The sequence below is a fragment of the Danaus plexippus genome, chromosome 26, assembly GCF_018135715.1.
Source record: "Danaus plexippus chromosome 26, MEX_DaPlex, whole genome shotgun sequence".
In the NCBI taxonomy this organism is placed as follows: Eukaryota; Metazoa; Arthropoda; class Insecta; order Lepidoptera; family Nymphalidae; genus Danaus; species Danaus plexippus.
The window spans coordinates 726036-744957 of record NC_083554.1 but is presented as its reverse complement, the minus strand read 5'-3'; the positions used below and the strand labels follow the sequence as shown (position 1 = coordinate 744957).

At 33.8% G+C, this 18922-nt stretch overlaps 2 protein-coding genes across 8 annotated transcripts in view; one reads left to right on the top strand and one right to left on the bottom strand.

Annotated features, from left to right (window-relative positions):
• Positions 1 to 5045: 5045 nt before the first annotated feature.
• LOC116774326 (ubinuclein-1) lies at positions 5046 to 15809 on the top strand. 3 transcript variants are annotated; one of them, XM_032667027.2, is made up of 17 exons: positions 5046 to 5304; positions 6786 to 6887; positions 7384 to 7491; positions 7985 to 8083; positions 8711 to 8845; positions 9096 to 9183; positions 9447 to 9558; positions 9683 to 9811; positions 10090 to 10223; positions 10803 to 10926; positions 11733 to 11813; positions 12074 to 12304; positions 12934 to 13852; positions 14096 to 14153; positions 14361 to 14409; positions 14869 to 14927; positions 15004 to 15809. In XM_032667027.2, exons 1-16 carry the CDS (start codon positions 5146 to 5148, stop codon positions 14903 to 14905), a joined length of 2565 nt encoding a protein of 854 aa, XP_032522918.2. In that variant the 5' UTR covers positions 5046 to 5145; the 3' UTR covers positions 14906 to 14927; positions 15004 to 15809. The 3 variants fall into 3 exon arrangements, with proteins under 3 accessions (XP_032522918.2, XP_032522917.2, XP_032522919.2); XM_032667026.2 differs by having other exon boundaries at positions 14358 to 14409; XM_032667028.2 differs by lacking the exon at positions 14361 to 14409.
• A 178-nt stretch (positions 15810 to 15987) lies between these two features.
• LOC116774506 (protein Fe65 homolog) overlaps positions 15988 to 18922 on the bottom strand; it is a 38448-nt gene continuing 35513 nt past the window's right edge. For all 5 annotated transcript variants that reach the window (XM_061524779.1, XM_061524783.1, XM_061524780.1 and 2 more), the window contains one exon: positions 15988 to 18491. The gene's annotated coding sequence lies outside the window, so the exon portion shown is untranslated. The remainder of the gene's footprint in view (positions 18492 to 18922) is intronic.

Genomic DNA, 18922 nt, shown 5'->3' with positions numbered 1-18922 from the left:
TTATCGCGATTTTCTGCGGTTTGCGCCGATATTCCTTGAATTAATTTTAGAATCGATCTTAACGCCCTAGCTAGTTGATGACTAAGGTGATTGTCGCCTAGGGCTTTGGCTATACGTAGATTTTTTATTAATTCCCGCTTTTCCTCCTCATTTTTATCTTGAAAGAATAATAATAATAGATCAAAAAATGTCCTGTATAAATTACCAACTTAATAAAAATATTAATTGTGTGAAATTTATTAACACAAATAACTATTTGTCCACACCCGCCGCGTAAGCTATAAGTTAATAATGACTTTAATTCATTATACGCAGTATACGTATGTAACTCTTTTAATAATATAAAGAATATAAATCGGTTAAAACATTATGTTATAAGGAACAAAAGCCCAAATAAATATGATTTTATACAAAATTTAAATTCATTTATTCAAAAATGGTACAATTATACAGAAACCGAAAATGAAAAGGAGCCGTTAAGGTTCGTTCAGAAATCTAATCACATTACCCAAAGCTCATTCAAGATGATAAAATTTTAAGGAGTTTAATCAATTTACCGTGACATTAAAACTCCTTACAAATCTTAAACGCTCCGCTGACGTTTTCCGAACGACGAATCGGTGGGAAAAATGGCGTCGAGGCGGCCAAATTTTCATTTTTCGTAATGAATAATATTCTCAATGCCATCGTTTATCTTAGAATCCCTAAAATAATGTCTACTTTATGCTTCGTTTTAAAGCGTTAAATTGTTTCCGATTTACTCTCAAGTTACATAACGGATAGTCGTTTAATTTGAATTGTAGATAAAGATTAAAAAAAAAACCATAGACTTGTTATTTAATAGAGATTTCTTCACAATGAATGTATTCAAATCTTATATTTCGTTGACTCGCATATGCTAACCTCTTTGCATAATAATACCATTCCAGTAACACTCGAATGCCATAGGTATATTGGTAAAAAACGACTGGTTCAAGTACTATCCCGACTAAAACGTACAAGGCAAGACTAATGTCCTTTATCTTAATAGAAATCTCGGTTTCATAACGTCCAACTCATCAACCTTGGGGCCCATTCCGCTGATAGTGTAATTTTTTTTAATAACACACTTTGATCTGATGTCTAATTAGTGAACTAAGTTTCCTTAAGTACAACCAATTTTTAAAGTACCGTTCAGAAACGTTGAGAACTCTTCTTAATGTATGTTTGTAAATACCTGTCATAGAGGCCAGAAATATTTTGTTGTAACAGGAAAACATAATTAGATTTATAAAAATCATCATAAATCCATGTAATAAGTAAGCTAATGAGATTTCATTAAAATTATATTAAATTTTAATGATAATAGATATAAATAATACATGATTTATATAATAAATAAAATAGGTATATCTCTTTTAAATATATTTCATAATATAATGGCCTACCGACATTTAAAACATAATAATTTTTCGTGTCTTTTATCATGTCTAATTTAATAATTATAAATCATTTCACGATACTTTATAAAAAAAAACATTGCAATACTATTTTTTTTTTTTTAGAAAAACAATTCAAGTTTTTCTAAATAAAAGTGGTTTTTGTGAACTTAATATGAACTTTATTTACCTGCCGGTGTCAAAGAAACTGAATAAATCCCTTATTTGAAAGATGAAACATGGGAAAGTTTTAAAGAATTTTCATTCGCAGACCCTCACTCGCAGATAACTGACGTAATAACAGTAACAGAGGCTGCTTCAACAGTGATTGGGACATGCGATCCAGGTGTAGGTTTAAAAGGCCCCTATGTAATGCTCGTAAACCGCTCATTTCCACCGTCCAGCTCCTCTCTCTGCTTAACCAAATTTAAAATGAACCAACTAGGGCTGCCTTGGACACAACTTCCAAGAATGAACTGATGTTAGTCCTGACAGGCCCAAGTCTTTAATAGGTTATAGAGAGACTTAGCTGTTATACCTCTCGCCCATACTCAATGTTTATTGACCTTGATGGCATGCTGTTTGGGGATGTTAGTTTCCTAAGGAACCTTGATCTCTGACATAAGTGTATGATAAAAACCAAGTTAACCGACATCCACATTTACCGACTCGGCGGAAATGTGTAATACGACAACGACGGATAAACGAAAAAGTAATGTGATTGAAATTGTATGTTTTCAAAATAATTTACTGTCACAGATACTCATGCACAGAAGCCAAAAATATAAGCTTTTTATTAGGTAGTATCTGACATTTTATGTTAAATATATAAAGTAACAAGAAAAATATATTAATATCAATGTCAATCAACACTTGTTTCGTGTACTTTTAGATTTATTCTCAAAAAAAAAATCTGCTAGATTCATGATTTCTTTTTTTGACGAAAACATAGTTGATGTTTTCAATTACATTATCTATGTTCCTAAGAATATCTTTTAAACATTACTTTTATTTTTAGATTAATTATCTTTTAAACAAATAAAAATTCGGTTATTTGATATACCTACAATCTAATGAGATCTAAGATTTTCGCGAGTTTTATTCATTTAAATGAAACTAATATTTTTCGGATAAACTACGCATGATTTATTTTTGTAAAAAACTACATACTCCCGACGTTTCGGTTACTTTTTAGCAACCGTGATTACGGGCAGACGAGATGTGAGTGTCATTATTCACTAGTATACCTGTTCTTGACTGCATTGAGATTGTAAGAGGTAAGTTAAAGGATAAAAATATGCCTATAGAATATGCAGAGCTATTAAAACATTGCCTAACATCTGGCTACCTCATGTGGAAGGATGAATTCTACATACAAGTAGATGGAGTTGCAATGGGTTCGCCGGTTTCCCCCGTTGTCGCTGATATATTCATGGAGGACTTCGAGGTGCGAGCCCTTTGCTCACCTCCAATAAGACTTTTAATATATAAACAGTATGTAGATGACACCTTCACAATATTAAATAAAAATAAAACATCTGCTTTTCTGAACCATCTTAATTCTATCAATAGCAAGATTCAGTTTACTATAGAATTAGAAGCAAATAATTCTTTAGCTTTCTTTGAAATCCTTGTCGTTAGGAATCCTGACAATACTTTGGGACATACTGTTTATAGGAAAATCACACACATACGGATTGGTATCTCAATGGTAACACAGACCACCGCCCTATCCAGTTAGCTACCATTGGCAAATCTTTGTTAAAGAGAGTCCAACGCCTTTGTGATGCTGACCACCTAGAGGCCGAGCTACAGCATGTAAAACATGCTCTCACCATCAACAACCTGCCCATGCCTCGCCAGCATCGCAAGAACCACTTGAAGCCACCCACATTTGAACGACAACCTGCGATACTACCATATATGAAGGGAGTTATTGACAGAATAGGCAACATTTGAAGAAAGTACCATCAAGACTATTTACAAACCACATAAGAAAGTGAGCCAATTCTTGAGACCAATCAAGAATAACATTCCTTTGCAACAAGCGGGTGTATACAAACTTCATTGTGACTGTGGCTTGTCATACATTGGACAGACAAAGAGAAGCATCGATACAAGGATTAAAGAACACATCTCAGATATCAAAAATTGGCTCGCGTCGAAGTCAGCAGTGTGTGAACACACAATGGACAAACCAGGCCACTACATTCGGTTTGATAAACCACAAATCCTCCCTCGTGAAGACAAGTATATACCGAGGTTAATCCGCGAGGCTATTGAAATTAAAAAACATCCCAATTTAAATAGAGAAGATGGCTGGGATCTAATAAACACCTGGGACCCCCTTCTTTAAAATATAAAATCCCATGTCCGTAACCACACCGCAGGAGCTCAAAACACCGTAAGCGCATTCTGCCGACATCCAGAGCGGTACGCCAGAAAATTAAGAAATCGATGGCGGTAGATGATATATAACAGGACCAACTGACAGACACTCCAATCTCGTCTTCGAATTACGCGTTATTTATCCGAAAAATATTAGTTGCATTTAAATACCTACAATCTATTAATTTAATTTGAATTTCATAATGTAATAATAATAATATTATTATTAATTTATAAGTCTTGCTTTCAATTCTTCCAGTGGAGTTAACTTCATTTTATGCATAACGCTTGTTCATGTTAGGTTATAGTACATCGCAAGAAAGGATATTTTAAACTGCAATTCATTATTTTTAATAAGTGAGAAAGTAGGTACAAAGAACCGTACAGCCAATTGTGATAAGTTTTTAATGTACTGCATTATTTCTAAATTATATTTAAAGAACGTTATATTCAACTAAATTATATAAAAAAAATTACAATCATTTTAAAAAGGCAAGATTCTAAATCTTTTTAAAATGTATTATTGCCTATTAAAGTAGATTTATTTTAGTCACGAGTATTGAATTACAGTATTCTGTTTCTACAAGCAAAACGGCAAACGACGACATAAGCCGTTGTTCAAATATCTAACCAACTACATAAACATTTTAAAATAAAAAAATACAGCTGGTGGATAAATGATTAGGTACTTTTTGACAACAACTCAACCTATAATATCATTGAGCATGTACCACCTCTTTTATACCTATAAGCGAATTGTATTTTATAATAAGAATCCGGAGAATTATTATTTTTTATTTAATATTGCTATTACAGTATTTATTTTCTTATTTTTATTTAATAAATCTAAATATTGTACATAGGTAAAACAGTTCATTCTTAAATATATTTTTCATCTGTGCACCAAAAAGGCATCTGTTGGTGGAACTTTAAACTACGTAGTTATTATGCAAATGATGCTAGAGATTTGACGTTCGCTAAAAACAGCTGATGGTGATTCTTTAAATAATCGTAAACAAAGCATAAATTTCTGAAATTATTATGAACTAAATAGTAAATCAATACAGAAGAATCATATAGAAATCGTTTATATAGACTAAAAATATTCTAAAACTTGATATTTTCAAAATAGATACAGTGCCCTCTATTGCGAACTATAAAATATGGTTACGACATCTGACGGCAGTAGGAAGAAACTCATTTGTAGTTTCAATTACGTCCGTGGCGCTCACAACCCAAACAATAAATTTCAACATGGTGGCAATGTGGTACACAGTTTGAAAATGCAGGCCGTGTCATGCTTTGAAAAAAATCATTTTATACTTGATTTTGGTGGAAAATGTCGGACCCTAAACGTGCTAGTCTTATAACAGCGGGTGCTCCAAAAAGTGCAAAGAATAATGTAAATAAAACATTGAGATTGTCTATAAATTTAGACGTAAGTGACGAAACAAAATATCCAGAGCTGAATTACAAGGAACTATACGCAGCAGCATTGGTAAGTTATAACAGAAAATCATAGTACTTTACGCAACCATACTGGTTTTTCAGGTCTTTGTAATGTAGAGAAGCATATGAAAAAAAATATAAGTGATAAGTTAATTCGTTTGGCGGCTAGACACACTTGTAAATAGGACTGTGTCGAAATCGTTTATGATATTTTTTGCTTACGTTACACTGCTTTGCACTAGGTTTGTTACATGATTTTGTGTCCACGGACTCTGTGAGAAGCCCAGATATCGGTCGCCATGTTTGCAACAATCTAAGAAGAACATTGTCAACCTAGGATGTCGTTTAGCGAACCCAATGTTTTGACCTCTATCATCGACTTATTTGATTATTTTTATACATATATTAATGAGAGAAAGAATGATTTTCTATAAATATATAATTCCGATAAACTGATGACATCACAGATAGTTTGTTATGATAGACAACAGAGCGAAAGTAGTCAACTTGAATGACCTAGGTTAACCCGCCTATTTCATTGTTGCTTCCGGAACAGGGTTATTTTAGGTTACTTTCTGATAATTAGATCTTTATATTTTTTTAATATTTTCATTGACATATGTTAGCAATTATATACATGTATATGTGTTTTGTAACGCTAAAGGAGATAGCAAGACGTGTATGTGTGCGTAATGTATTTATTTACGTGTGGCAGTATTGCACTAACTAGTAAAGGATTATGAGGATAATTTTTGCAATATTTGTAAGCCTGATTGTGATGTATGATAATAGCGTGTGTACATATATATATATGACTATGTATTGCTTAGAATTGCAATCGTGATTGCAAATAATGCCGAAGGCTAGTATATTAAGCGTCTGGGGTTTAGTACTGGTAGAATGATTAGAGTGTTAGACATTTGCGCGTATATGAAAGCTTTTGAGCCATTACACTTAAATCGATAGATCTTAGCAGTATATAGGTTATGTTATGTTGCATGTGTTAGTTTTTATGTCGATATGTTACTGTAGTGTGAGAATATGTCCTTTGTGTGACAGATGTATGAATGTTTTTGTACGAAATATTTGATTTGGCATTGTTTTAGGTTATTTTATACCTCGTATATCAATACGCTCCATCGCGTCTCTAATAAATAGTCGCCGCTGGGTCAACTCGGGTTAGGAAAGATAATCATTTCTTTTAACTTACGCGTGTTGAGCGGTTTTTTATGCATTGATTTTTTTTTTACTTACGCGCCAATTTCGTTGTTTGTTTTGATTATTAAAATTGTTTGATTTTCCGTTTCGCTTATTATATTGCCTATTAGTTATTATAAAGTGAATCTTTTACTTAAAAAAAATTATATAATATAATATATAAGCTATAGTTGTATCAGTAATTGCTATCAGTTTTTTTTTTCGATCCTTAATGTGACAAATATAAAAACAATTCACATGAATGAAAAAAAATTATATTTGTTTATTAAATATAATGTTGACATTTTATACAGACTATATATATTTTTACAGAAAAAGAAGCGTGGTGAGAACTGTAAGACATCAGGTCTTGATCCTTTCTCCGATAATGATGATGATATTAAAAGGGCTACGAGGAAATTTGAACAGAAATATGTAAGTTTATCATGGTAATTATTATGAAGATAATATTAATGTTTAAGAAGTATTTCTTATCTTTAATGTGAATATATCATTGAATAATTAATGAGATGTAGTGATAGTTATAATATAAAATGTAAGTGATGTATTGTATTGGGATAACTGTGTGATCATTTTGACTAGGCCAATTTGGATAATGTTTACATTTGTATTGACTATAATTGAAGTTTAAATGAAATTATTATTAAAATTTAAGTATTGGCCCAATTGATTTTCAAAAAAATTTATGTTCATACATAGTTTTTTTTTTTATTACACAATAATTAGTTGCATTCAAAATAATTTAAAAAATGCTAAAGTAACTTATTGTAAGTAACAAAAAATATGCCTTTTCTTTGTTTCGACCTCATTGTGCCAAGTGTGTTTAAATATCATAAATCTTATTTTATATACATATTTAAAATAACTGTTATGAAAGGGAAAAATAAATTTTATTTTACTTAAATTCCAGGGTGGAAAAAGTACATATGGAAAGAAGGGAAGGTCGAAATATGATGATTTTGCTGACATTGGAGCTGGCTATGATGAGAATGACTCCTTCATTGACAACACAGACGGTGTAAGTTAGTAGTTAAAAGTTAATCAGTCAAAGTAACAACTACTGGAGGAAATTTTGTCCTTTAGTTAGTTGAAGACTAGTAATGGAATGCATTTTATAATATTTACTGTTTTTTTTTTTTTACAACCGTCCATGTAAACATATAAGTGTTGCCATAAAATGCATTATGCTTTGAAATTAGTGTTACCAACTTTGAAAAAGTTTGAATAATCAAAACAACAAGAATTTATTACTCAGAAATATATACTGTGATATTTATATTCTTGCAATTATAATATATCACAGTTTTTATTAGAATTTCATATAAATCTAGGAATAATAATAGATAAAGATGTATAAGCATGTACATAATATTATTATTGTGGTAAATTACAAAAACAAATTTATTATTGTATGATATATACAATACATTTAATTAATTAATTTTTTTAGAAATTAATTTCTTTATATATATATTAAAATTATTCCATACATTTTCTGGTCTATTTTTCAGTATGATGAGATAATGCCACCAGAATGTGACACAGAGTATGGAGGTTTCTATATCAACAGCGGGGATCTTGAGTTCAAGACTGTACCTGAAAACAATAAGGTATTTGTCACTCTTAACGATGTTCTGCTTTCTGTTAAATTACATATTGAAATAAATGTATTTAGTTTTAATATATTGTATTAATTATCTCAGTAGTATATATTTATAATTATCTCATTGCTTATACTCAAATCTGTTTAAATTCATATAACTAATATTAAGTCAACCTCATACTAAATAGACAAATATCTATACTGTGACTATTCTCTGTCTCTTTGTTTATTCAGTATTCAGTCTTAATACATGGAATGCTAGATTTTGATGAGACTTTTACAGGAGAACAGTTGATGTGATAGAATTTAACTTACTCTTAATAGAAATTGTAAAAAAAGACCACTCCATGGCCTGCCAAGTGACAGGCACAATTACTTAAGTGATTGATATATATTTGTATGTGCCATGTATTAGTTATACTTGCTCGGTATTGTTAAATAATACTATGATGTTAAGTGTTACGTAGATATATCACTTTATTTTATTAGCTTCGGTCATTCAGTCTTGATACTTAGCACAGTAAATATTTTACGAATTTGTATGTAATAAATTTAACAACTTTAAAAAAAATATCAAAATTAAGAATTACATACACAAATAATTGATACATTAATGTAATGTATGTATATCTAGCGCGGACTATCATCAAGCAGTAGCGAGGAGGAGTCGTCTGCGAGTTCTTCGGATTCTGATAGTCAAGAGGCGAAAGACACAAAGGTCATCACCAATGGGAACGTCGACTCACATAAGACTGAGCATCGGAAAAAGGTAGATATAATTTGTCTAAAGAATATTAAAATATATGAAAATAATTACATAAAATTGTAATCAATATTAATTTTTCAATATATTAATTGAATATAGTATGACTAATGTAATTCTGATATATTTAATTCTCTCCTGTTATAATTTTTTCAACTAATTTCTTTATAAATATAACAATAATAATGAAAATCAGTTATATATAAAAAATTAACATAGCATTGATGTCACTAAAGATATAATTCTAATATTCTAGAAGAACAAGACTATTGACAAGCAGAAAGCAAAGAAGATCAGAAGAACAGATTCCTCAGCAGCTACGTCAGGGAAACAGACATCGGATGGTAATATTATTCTTTATATTTAATTTATTATATATATATATATATCATCATATATATATATATATATATATATAAACAAACCATATATATATATATATATATATATATATATATATATATATATGGTTTGTTTGTTTGAACGTGATTAACACATTAATACATAGTTTCAAATATTAGATTAATATGTAATCTTGTGAATATAGAAAAAAATCAACACTAGCAGGATGAAATATATATGTGTGTATGTTCTATTATGATAACAGAGAACGCCCCCGCGGATGGGTCGACCGGTGATTCAAGATCGTCAGCTTCCGATTCCCTCACCTCTAAACCAGCTCCTAGCTCGGAGAACAACGCCACATCTGATAGTTCGAGGTCAGTTCATACATCCCTTACCAATAACATTTCCATGAGTTACTATATAAGAGATATCTTTGAAAAAATATTACATAACACATGTCTTATAAATTTATCTATTTCTATTAATAATTTTGTACAGAGATGCTGAAACAAAAGAAATCAAACTGCCGGCCTCCGTGAACCAAATACTGGAAGAGCTGGAGACGCTGAGCAGGTTCAAAGAATATCTCGGGAAGGATGATAGCAAGACTGAAGCCTGCATCGTTAGGTTAGTATAATTAATATTTACTCATTTCCATCCACACGAAGTATAGTGTAGAATTGAAATGTTCTCTCATGTGATTTGTATAATGTCTCAAGTATATGTTTAAAACACTTTTACATTAGATGTATTGTCACATAGTTCTTGTCTATGGATCAGACGGTTGGATTGATGTTATAATTCATCATAAAATATATATATATATATTCAACAATCATATATGTACCTATCTCCTATAGTTTTTAAACATTCAGCTTCTATACAAATCAAATCATTAATTCCAGATTGGATAAAGCTCTCAAGGAGGTTGTGGATAATCGTCTGTGTGAACACGCCTGGTCCAGAGCTGCTAAGATGCTGGGAGTTGGACCGGATGTCATCACGCACAGGGCGAGAGAACGAGAGAAACTTGACAGTGGTCAGAATATGTGGCAATTAAAACATACAACATGTTCCTACACCCTGGCTACAAGACTTTATTGCCAACTTATACATATATAGAGTTTGCCTATCATTTATAAACTATCTCACAAAATAGTCTTTGTCTGTTAACAATGGAATTGAGCAATACGTATAATATTAGGTGATCTTATATGATTATCATTTGAACTAATTTGTATATATTTTGTTGATTTAAAATTGTCATTGACTTAAACTACCTGGTACTTGGACTTTCAATGTAAGTCTTGATTAATTTAAATTGCCTTCCATTGTATATGATAACTGTTCTCACAAAAGAACTACAAGTATAAATTTATATATATAAGATTTTCGTGTTTAGTTTTTTCTATAAGAACGAGATGAAAGGTTATGTTCACGCACATCTCGTCTGCCAGTGATCATGGTTGCCGTAAAACGATCAAAACATCAGGAAAATATAAAAATAAAATATTAAAATCGCTCAGTCAACCAAAATACATAGTTTAATTATAACTAACTTCAGGTCAATAACGTAAGTTCAGAAATTGATATTCCAAAAAAATATTATTATTTTCAGTCCCGGTACAAAACTCGCAACCTCAGCCCATAGCGGGTACTAAGAGGAAACTGGACGAGCTGTTAGATACAAGCACTATGACGCCCGAAGAGAAAGAAGCAAACATAGAGGATGTTTTAGAAAGGTAACTATTTAATACATGACAATGTACCCAATATATTGTACAAGCCTTTCCTGAAGTGGACAGTAACGTCCTTTTGGGGGCGCTGTAGGCCTAAACGAGAGTGGTCATAGAGATCCAAAAAAATAGGCCTGTTAAATTACATAGAGGCCTGGGAGTGATTTGTAATTTCTTTTAGCTGGGATCAATGATAATTGTCTTAGATACGCGAAGAGATTGGGATGCTGGAAAATAATTAGTTTTCAAAGTTGGCGACACAATATAAGTTTGGGAACCTCGGCATTAAAATAACGTTTTGACCTGAGTTCGGTGCTCACATTCCGATGTATTTTGTAAAGTCAAGCGATCTCTACCCTAGCCACAACATTCATTGTCAAACTAAAACTATTTTCAGTTTGACACTAATATTAATACTATCGAGCGTATTTATGAATGACTTACAACACCCTGTACTTAGTTAAATGTAGCAGACTAGTTAAAATTTTTACAGTTAGTCTAATATTATATAATTTTGAGAGAGAGGAGCTTGGACAGTGGAGGTGAGCGTTTAACGCGCGTTAGACAGGGGCCTCTTAAACCTTCGCCTGGGTCGCAAGTCCCAGCCGCTGATAGACCATGGAACGCTGAGAAGTTTCGGCTCTTCTCATACTAATCAATACAAAATTTAATTTAATAAATAAATATTCTATACGCAAGAAGCGGCTTAACAATAATATAAGTGTTAATGAAAAAATAAGATTAAATTAACTTTCCACCCCTTATATTAGTATTACACACAGCTTTTTTAACAAAATGTATGTACTTTTCAGGTTAAAGACATTAATAAAAGAACGTGAACCAGGAATGATGGCTACGTACAAAGCTGAATGTGAACGAGTAGAGGAAGAGAGGTGCGACTCTTGTGGATAATATATACACAGAATTATCACAGTTACTATTAATTCCTCAGAAAAACCTAATTTCAATATTAAATCATCTTCAAAATTCAAGTTTCAATACTATAGAATTTAGTTAATCATACATTTAAAATTCACGACTTGTTATTTCTCTATCATTAACATAGACAAGACTTAATTTGTCTACTTGAATTCCTTAAATACTAACTTACGCATAGGACACATATGTCTAAAATGAATTTCTATATATCCAGGAAGAAGCTGTCGATCGGTTCAGTTTCCGGTGGTAGTACAGGGTCTGAGCGCCGTCGTCCCAAGCGTCGTTTCCCGTGGTGTGCTCGTGCCCGGGCCCTGCTGGCCCGTCTCGCAGCGCTAGGGGGAGCCCCGGAGCACCCGGCCGCGGCCGCAGCCCTTCTCACTCAGAGAGCCTTCCCCCTGTTCCCAGACGGCTTTGTACGCCTGCCCACACTACTCAAGCAGGCCGAGTAAGTTATAATTATATTTATTTCATATGCTTATTTAAACACAAGGCAACGAATTTAAAACTGTCACAGATCTCTATTATCCAATCTAAATCTATAGACTTAGATCAGTTACTGAGATAGATTACTTAGATTATTTGACTTAGATAAGAAACTACTGAAACTAGGTCAATAAACCAAATGTCAAGATTTTGTATTACATGAAAATTAAAAATGATTATTTAAGTAGTTATGTTATCACCATGCTAAATAACAATTGTAATATTTAAGCTACAAAATTAGTTTATGCATTAAAAAATGTTAATGCAATAAAATTCAAGTTATTATTCTTCTTACATTTATTAAGTATGTAAGCAATAAATAATTCTAATTAGTTGGGACATAATAGTTAGTGTATAATACTTTGGCTTCGATCTGTCCAAATTATTTAACTTTAACCGAACTACTAACCTCATGTAACGCCAGTCCTTACTGCTAAAAACATTCCTATAAGTCTAAGTCTTGAAAGACACACTTAACCACTTAATAAAATTACTATATAATAAAACAAAACGATTTTCATAGTAATTATAATAAGTTGTTTATCTTGTATGTAATGTAATGTTAACTGAATATGTGATTTTCCTTCGCAGTCTCAACAAAGACATCAAGGTTTCAGACTTGAAGAAGCAAAGAGTCAGTTCAATATCATCTCAGGCGGCGCCACAATCTCAGCCTTCACACGCAACTCAACCAGTACAACCTATGATGACCTCTACACAGTTCACTGAACCCATACAGTTCCCGAGCTCGCTCACCGTCACAACCTCCGTCAAAAGTATAGACAGGAGCGAAGACGACAAATACAAAGTGAATCCAGCCATCGGCGCGCTGATAAACTCGTACACGCTCAACAAAGACCTAGTTATAGAAAAACCGGAAGACAGGAAGACCGACAGGAGCAAAGAGGAGTACATCCCCGCGAATAGTATAGGCAGCATCACGATAACACCCGTCGTCGCCAAGGACAAGAAGGCGGACAAGGCCAAGGAACCCCTGCTGAGAGTTAAGTCACCGGCCGCCTTGAACGAGATGATACACAAGAAAGATAAGCCCAAGAAACCAGAGAAGAACGTCACCCTGTATAGAGATAAAAGATTGGAGTCCCCTCTGCACGTGGATATCAGTGGGAACACCAAGAAAGATTCCCAGAGCCCCAAGCTCAAGGAGGAGATAAGTCAGAAAGTCATCGAGAACATGCGCTCAGTAGAGAACAACATACCCAGGCCGGCCTTGATATCGGTGCACCACTCACCCACCTTCGTCAAACCTGACAAGCGGCCGCCGGAAGTCAAGAAGAAGAAGGAACCGTTAATAATATCGGACGAAGACCCGCTCAGTGACGTGCGCGAGACGAACGAGCTCGATGATAATAGTGATGTGGTGTTCATGGGGGAGGTGAGGGACAAGTGTGAGAATAGTGATGTGCCTTCGGACGTTAAGAGTGACAAGTGTGAGGACCTGACTGACGAGACGGCCAATGAGGTTATGAAGAACTTAAGAGAAATGGCGGTAAATTATTACACATTACACGTTAAAAGAGTTGGGTTATTTTATTCACATTCAAAAAGAACCAGCTCGTTGAATTAATACCAAATCTATAATAAGAATGTCTTGTACATATTTCTAAACCAAAATGTTGAATGTATGTCTTTGTCTACTGGATGTCTAAACTGTACATACATATGTTATATTCATAGTGCAGAAATTATTAAATATTCAATGTATATATATCATTACATTATATTGTTCCAGCACTCACAGGAACCCGCGAGCCAAAACAGCAGTTCGTACGGCGGGGTCATAACAAGTGGTGAGGCATTCATTATGACATGATTTATTATATATAAAACACACACACACACACACACACACACATGTACCGTTCACATTACTTATTATACAGATGTTAAGATTGAAATAAATTGTATTGTATACGAGTGACATTGAAGATATATATAACTTAGTACATTAGCTGCGTCGGAACACACGAATAAATAGACATTTATATATCAAGCAGGCAAGATGTCTTCCAAGAGCACAGGGCGGGCGGAGTCGCGGAGTAATCTGTGAGTAACTCTATATAACGCCGGGGCAGATATCAAAATCACTAAATATAAATATATATATATATATATTTATATGAAATTCACTTGCAATTTCCTTAGTTATTTTTTTTCTTTAGCATTTAGCATCGACCATCACATTGGATCACCATAACTCCCTGCCGGCGGCTTAGTCTAGCTTTGTTAACACCGCTCATCACACACCAACGCATCTGACATTCATTACCGTTCACTCTAGATGTGTGACCATTATATTTTTCATATTTATCATATGTTAATATTTCTCATTGTAATTATAACAAGTTTTGTGTATATTTTTTTTCTTAACTATTCCATCACTTAAAGCACACGACTCACGCATAATAAGTCACTCATCACTCTTGCTTGCTATGTAACTACAATAATCAATGTTGATTGTTGGTTTGATTAAATTGATTAACTCATTTTTTAATTATGTTACAGAGAAAGCTTCTTTGAAGATGGAGGATGGGTGGGATGAAATATGGGGAATATAGACGCAGGTTAGAGAGATACTTATATATATATATAATAAGTGTGTATGTGTAACATATATAGCTAACGACGTATCTGTTGCAGGCTGACTCAGACACGAAGGAATCATATGATGATTCACCAGTGGTCGTCCGCTGTCGGGGACGCTTAACACTGTAAGACACATGTTCAGTTGTCTGTCGCTCTGTTTGTACGACAATGTGTCCGTATCTAACGCTGGTTACTTTTAATTTTCTTCCACATTTTCATGAACATTGTATTCACTTATGATAATTGTAAATCTTACGGTGTTAAGTATTTTTCGCCGGATCGTCGTCGGGCTGTCTGAAGGTTGGTTAGAGTGATCCTGAATTGAAATTATACATAATAGTTGTGTATAGATATTTTGTATAAAGTAATTAGTTATACAAGGACTTCTGCATCGGGACTGCTCCACGGACGCGTGTGACCGGTACTTGTCGCTCGTTGATGTAGAATCGATTTATTTATTATTTTTAACTAATGAAGTAAAAACCGATTCGTCGTGTTTAAAATTCTAAATAACTCTAAGATGCACTACGAGTTCCGTTTATAGTAATATTGCATAATCAATTGTGATATGAATTTGTAGAATGATTTAAAATTATGCATAATATGAATTTTAAATCGGTTTTAAACTAAAGGAATTCGGTCCCGACATGGCGAACTATATTTTGTCTGTCGATCAAAATCAAAGCTACTACTGCCAGTGTATTCTATGTCCAAAGTGTGGAGCAGTTATTTTTAATACTGAGATGAAAGTTTATTTATGCCAAGATTATAATTTCAGTTTGTAATTAAAATGTGAAAAAAATCTGGATATCAAAATTATGGCCAATGTAATAACGAATAAATATTTATAATAAATAAAACCAGTTGTCATTTACGTCTTAACAGACCTCCAAACTACCGAGCTCTATAATGAGCCAGAGAAGGGAAATCGACATCCTAGTTTATAATATCGGCTTAGATGATAAATGTAATATTTACAGTTAAAAAAAAGTATTTGGTGTGAGGGAAAATAATGACAAGGAAAATAAAATCCACACGTGTGTTTATAATCGATTTTTTTTTTATTAATTTCACAAAATTATTTATTAAAAGCCACAATTTTAAGGCTTTTAAGCTGTCAAGCGATGACGGTACAAATTGAACTGCCGTCTGTAATCGATCCTTCCCTGAACTAGACTTGTCACATCGAAGCTAGTAACTACTTTATAAAGGTTTATATTCCATAGAAAATATCGACATATATTTCGACGAGGGGCAGTCAAAGCTTGCGTTCCATGGCGTCTAAAGGCTCACGAGCGATCGACTTATCGATTAATTAATTAGTCAAAATTTGGATATAAATTTTACTTCTTCCATCGAGTCCCGTCAACAAATCGACCGCTGCTCGTGCCGCCATACATGAATATCATTCCGTATAAACAATGACATTGAATCGCTTAACATTAATCGTGAATATAACTATTACGTATGAACAGCCCAGTGAAGTTAATCTCGTAAGCAACATTGACCACTAACAGGTAATTGATGTATTCGAAGCTAATCTGTGATAACTAACGAACGCCTTACGCTAAAAGAATGGCAATGACTCAGCGCCGCGACCTTCTAGTGTACATTAAAAAGTGAACTACTTTGAAAGCAGGCCGTCAAGGTCATCGTGAGAAGATCGCCATCCCTTACAAATATATATAAAGTACCCTAATTACGAGTGTTACAGACACAAAAGATTATTATAGTTTTCAGATTCAGTGCTTTTATTTGTTTTCTTTTTAACGTGGATCCTATATACATATTACATAACGAGTATTTAGTTATAGATACGTCAGATGTCACTTAAGCTGTCAAACGAACAACATCGAGTTATTATTTTTTTTTATTTTAATTTTGCATGTCTCTATATCGCGAATAATTTATGGACTTTAAATACGTTAATATATATTGAAAGCTCAACAATTTCCAACACCCTTGTTATATGAGGCTCGCATTATACAATATTAAATTCTGGTTCCAGCCAAATTGGCAAATAAATATCGATCATTCAGTGAACAGTCGTTAAAAATTACATTTGTATAAGACATCTTTATGCCAAAACTAATTTAGATAAGCTAGACAGTAAATATAGGAATATATCAATACATACGCATATATTCACTGCGATGTGTTACCAAAAATATTTATCTTCCGCAATCCAATACGTATTTTATACAAGCTTAAGCAAAAATAAACTCTTCCTATACACGTACATATATCATTAATATTCTAACTACTCCGACGCGACAGACCAATCATTAAGAAATCAAGTAAGAGCGGACGCCAAACTACCTGCCGATGACAAGGACGAGACAAGCCGATAGTGGAAACGTCGCTTTAATTTACAAGTTTGATATATTATTTGAAAGAATTAATACACACATTAAAATCGAATCAAACAGTAGCCAAGTTTGCGACCGCCCTAGGTGTCAAAATTTCTTCATACCGTGCTCACGAAACCCAGCCAGCGAACTGGAAACCCATCAATCCATTTTGCTACACTAAAATTAATCAAATTCCACCGAAGTTTACACTTTATTTACACTCCCCTTATCCCGACCGATACTCTAACGCTGCCGACTTAACCGTCAGCCGCAGTTAAATCATATTCGTAACATATTGCAACTGACCTCCTAACCTCGTAGTGGCCATCGTCATAACATATTCGTTTCAATAATATTTGGGTTACAGACTATAGCCGAAAACAACCGCTAACTCTATGGTATAAATCGCCTTAACATTTACAAAACCATAACGCTCTACGACTAGTATTTTATATGGTAACTATAACGAGACCAACTCAACCACAATGAACACACAGCTTTATACAGATGCCAAGTGACGCGCGGCGAGTGAGGATGACACGTCACGCGTGACAGGTGACAGGTGACAGGTGACAGGCGACTATGAAAGGTAGTTATAAGATATGTATAATATGAGTACAAATAAATTATAATACATGTCAATTCAATACTTAAATTACTCACGTTCACTACGGAAGGTAGTTTTCTTACATATAACGTGTAGGGGCCTGTGTCAAGCATTTTTTATTAATACAACGTTTCCCTCGTCTGCCGGGTCAGGATTTCATTTGTGCTGTGACTGTCGAGATGTTTAACGCACTCGTACAAGACTATGGAATGGAGCGGACACCGTACACACTACACGTCACACTGCTTCGCGTACTAGACGCTTACATTATGACCGGAAACAGAACCTGCTTCACCGCGTGTGCACCACCAACCTGCACACCGACCGTTCGCAGGTTTTATACTCAAATAACTTTAACATACGTCCATTGAATACGTCAGAACTCGTGTCCAAGTTGATATGCACCCGCAGTAAGTACAAGAGTAATGTAACCTCTACACATTACGGACAGAGGTCACTGTCTACCGACACGTTCCCTACAAACGATACATTTATTTAACTGCTGATACATATATTAAACGATACGTGTGGAGACGCGGTGGGGAAGCGTGCGTGCGGAGCGGCCGGCGACCGGGGGCGACGCGCTGGAACACAGTAACACTTATGTATAAGGTGTTCAACAAAATAATATAGAATTCATGAACAAAAACAGCGATAACGTGTGACGATGGGGAACAGCTATTATATTTAGAGTATAATTTTCTCTTTAACTATATACTATAGAACCTGCGTCTTAGGCCTCGCCACAAAAACAAATAATCTAATGACAAATGGATCTAAGTTATGTTGTAAAAGATACGTCTCTATATATTTTTCTGGTCAACCTCTGAGTCCAGTCTTAGAGCGGGCTTTATGAGCCTACCACAAGGCGGCATCGTCACACGTACGTTACATTAATAGTTTTTCATTCAGAAATCTCCATACAGAGTAGTAACGTAGATTACTGAATGAGAAACGGGAAACGCTTCGTATGTTGTATGAGGGTAGTCGACACCAACTGGGACTATGGATACAT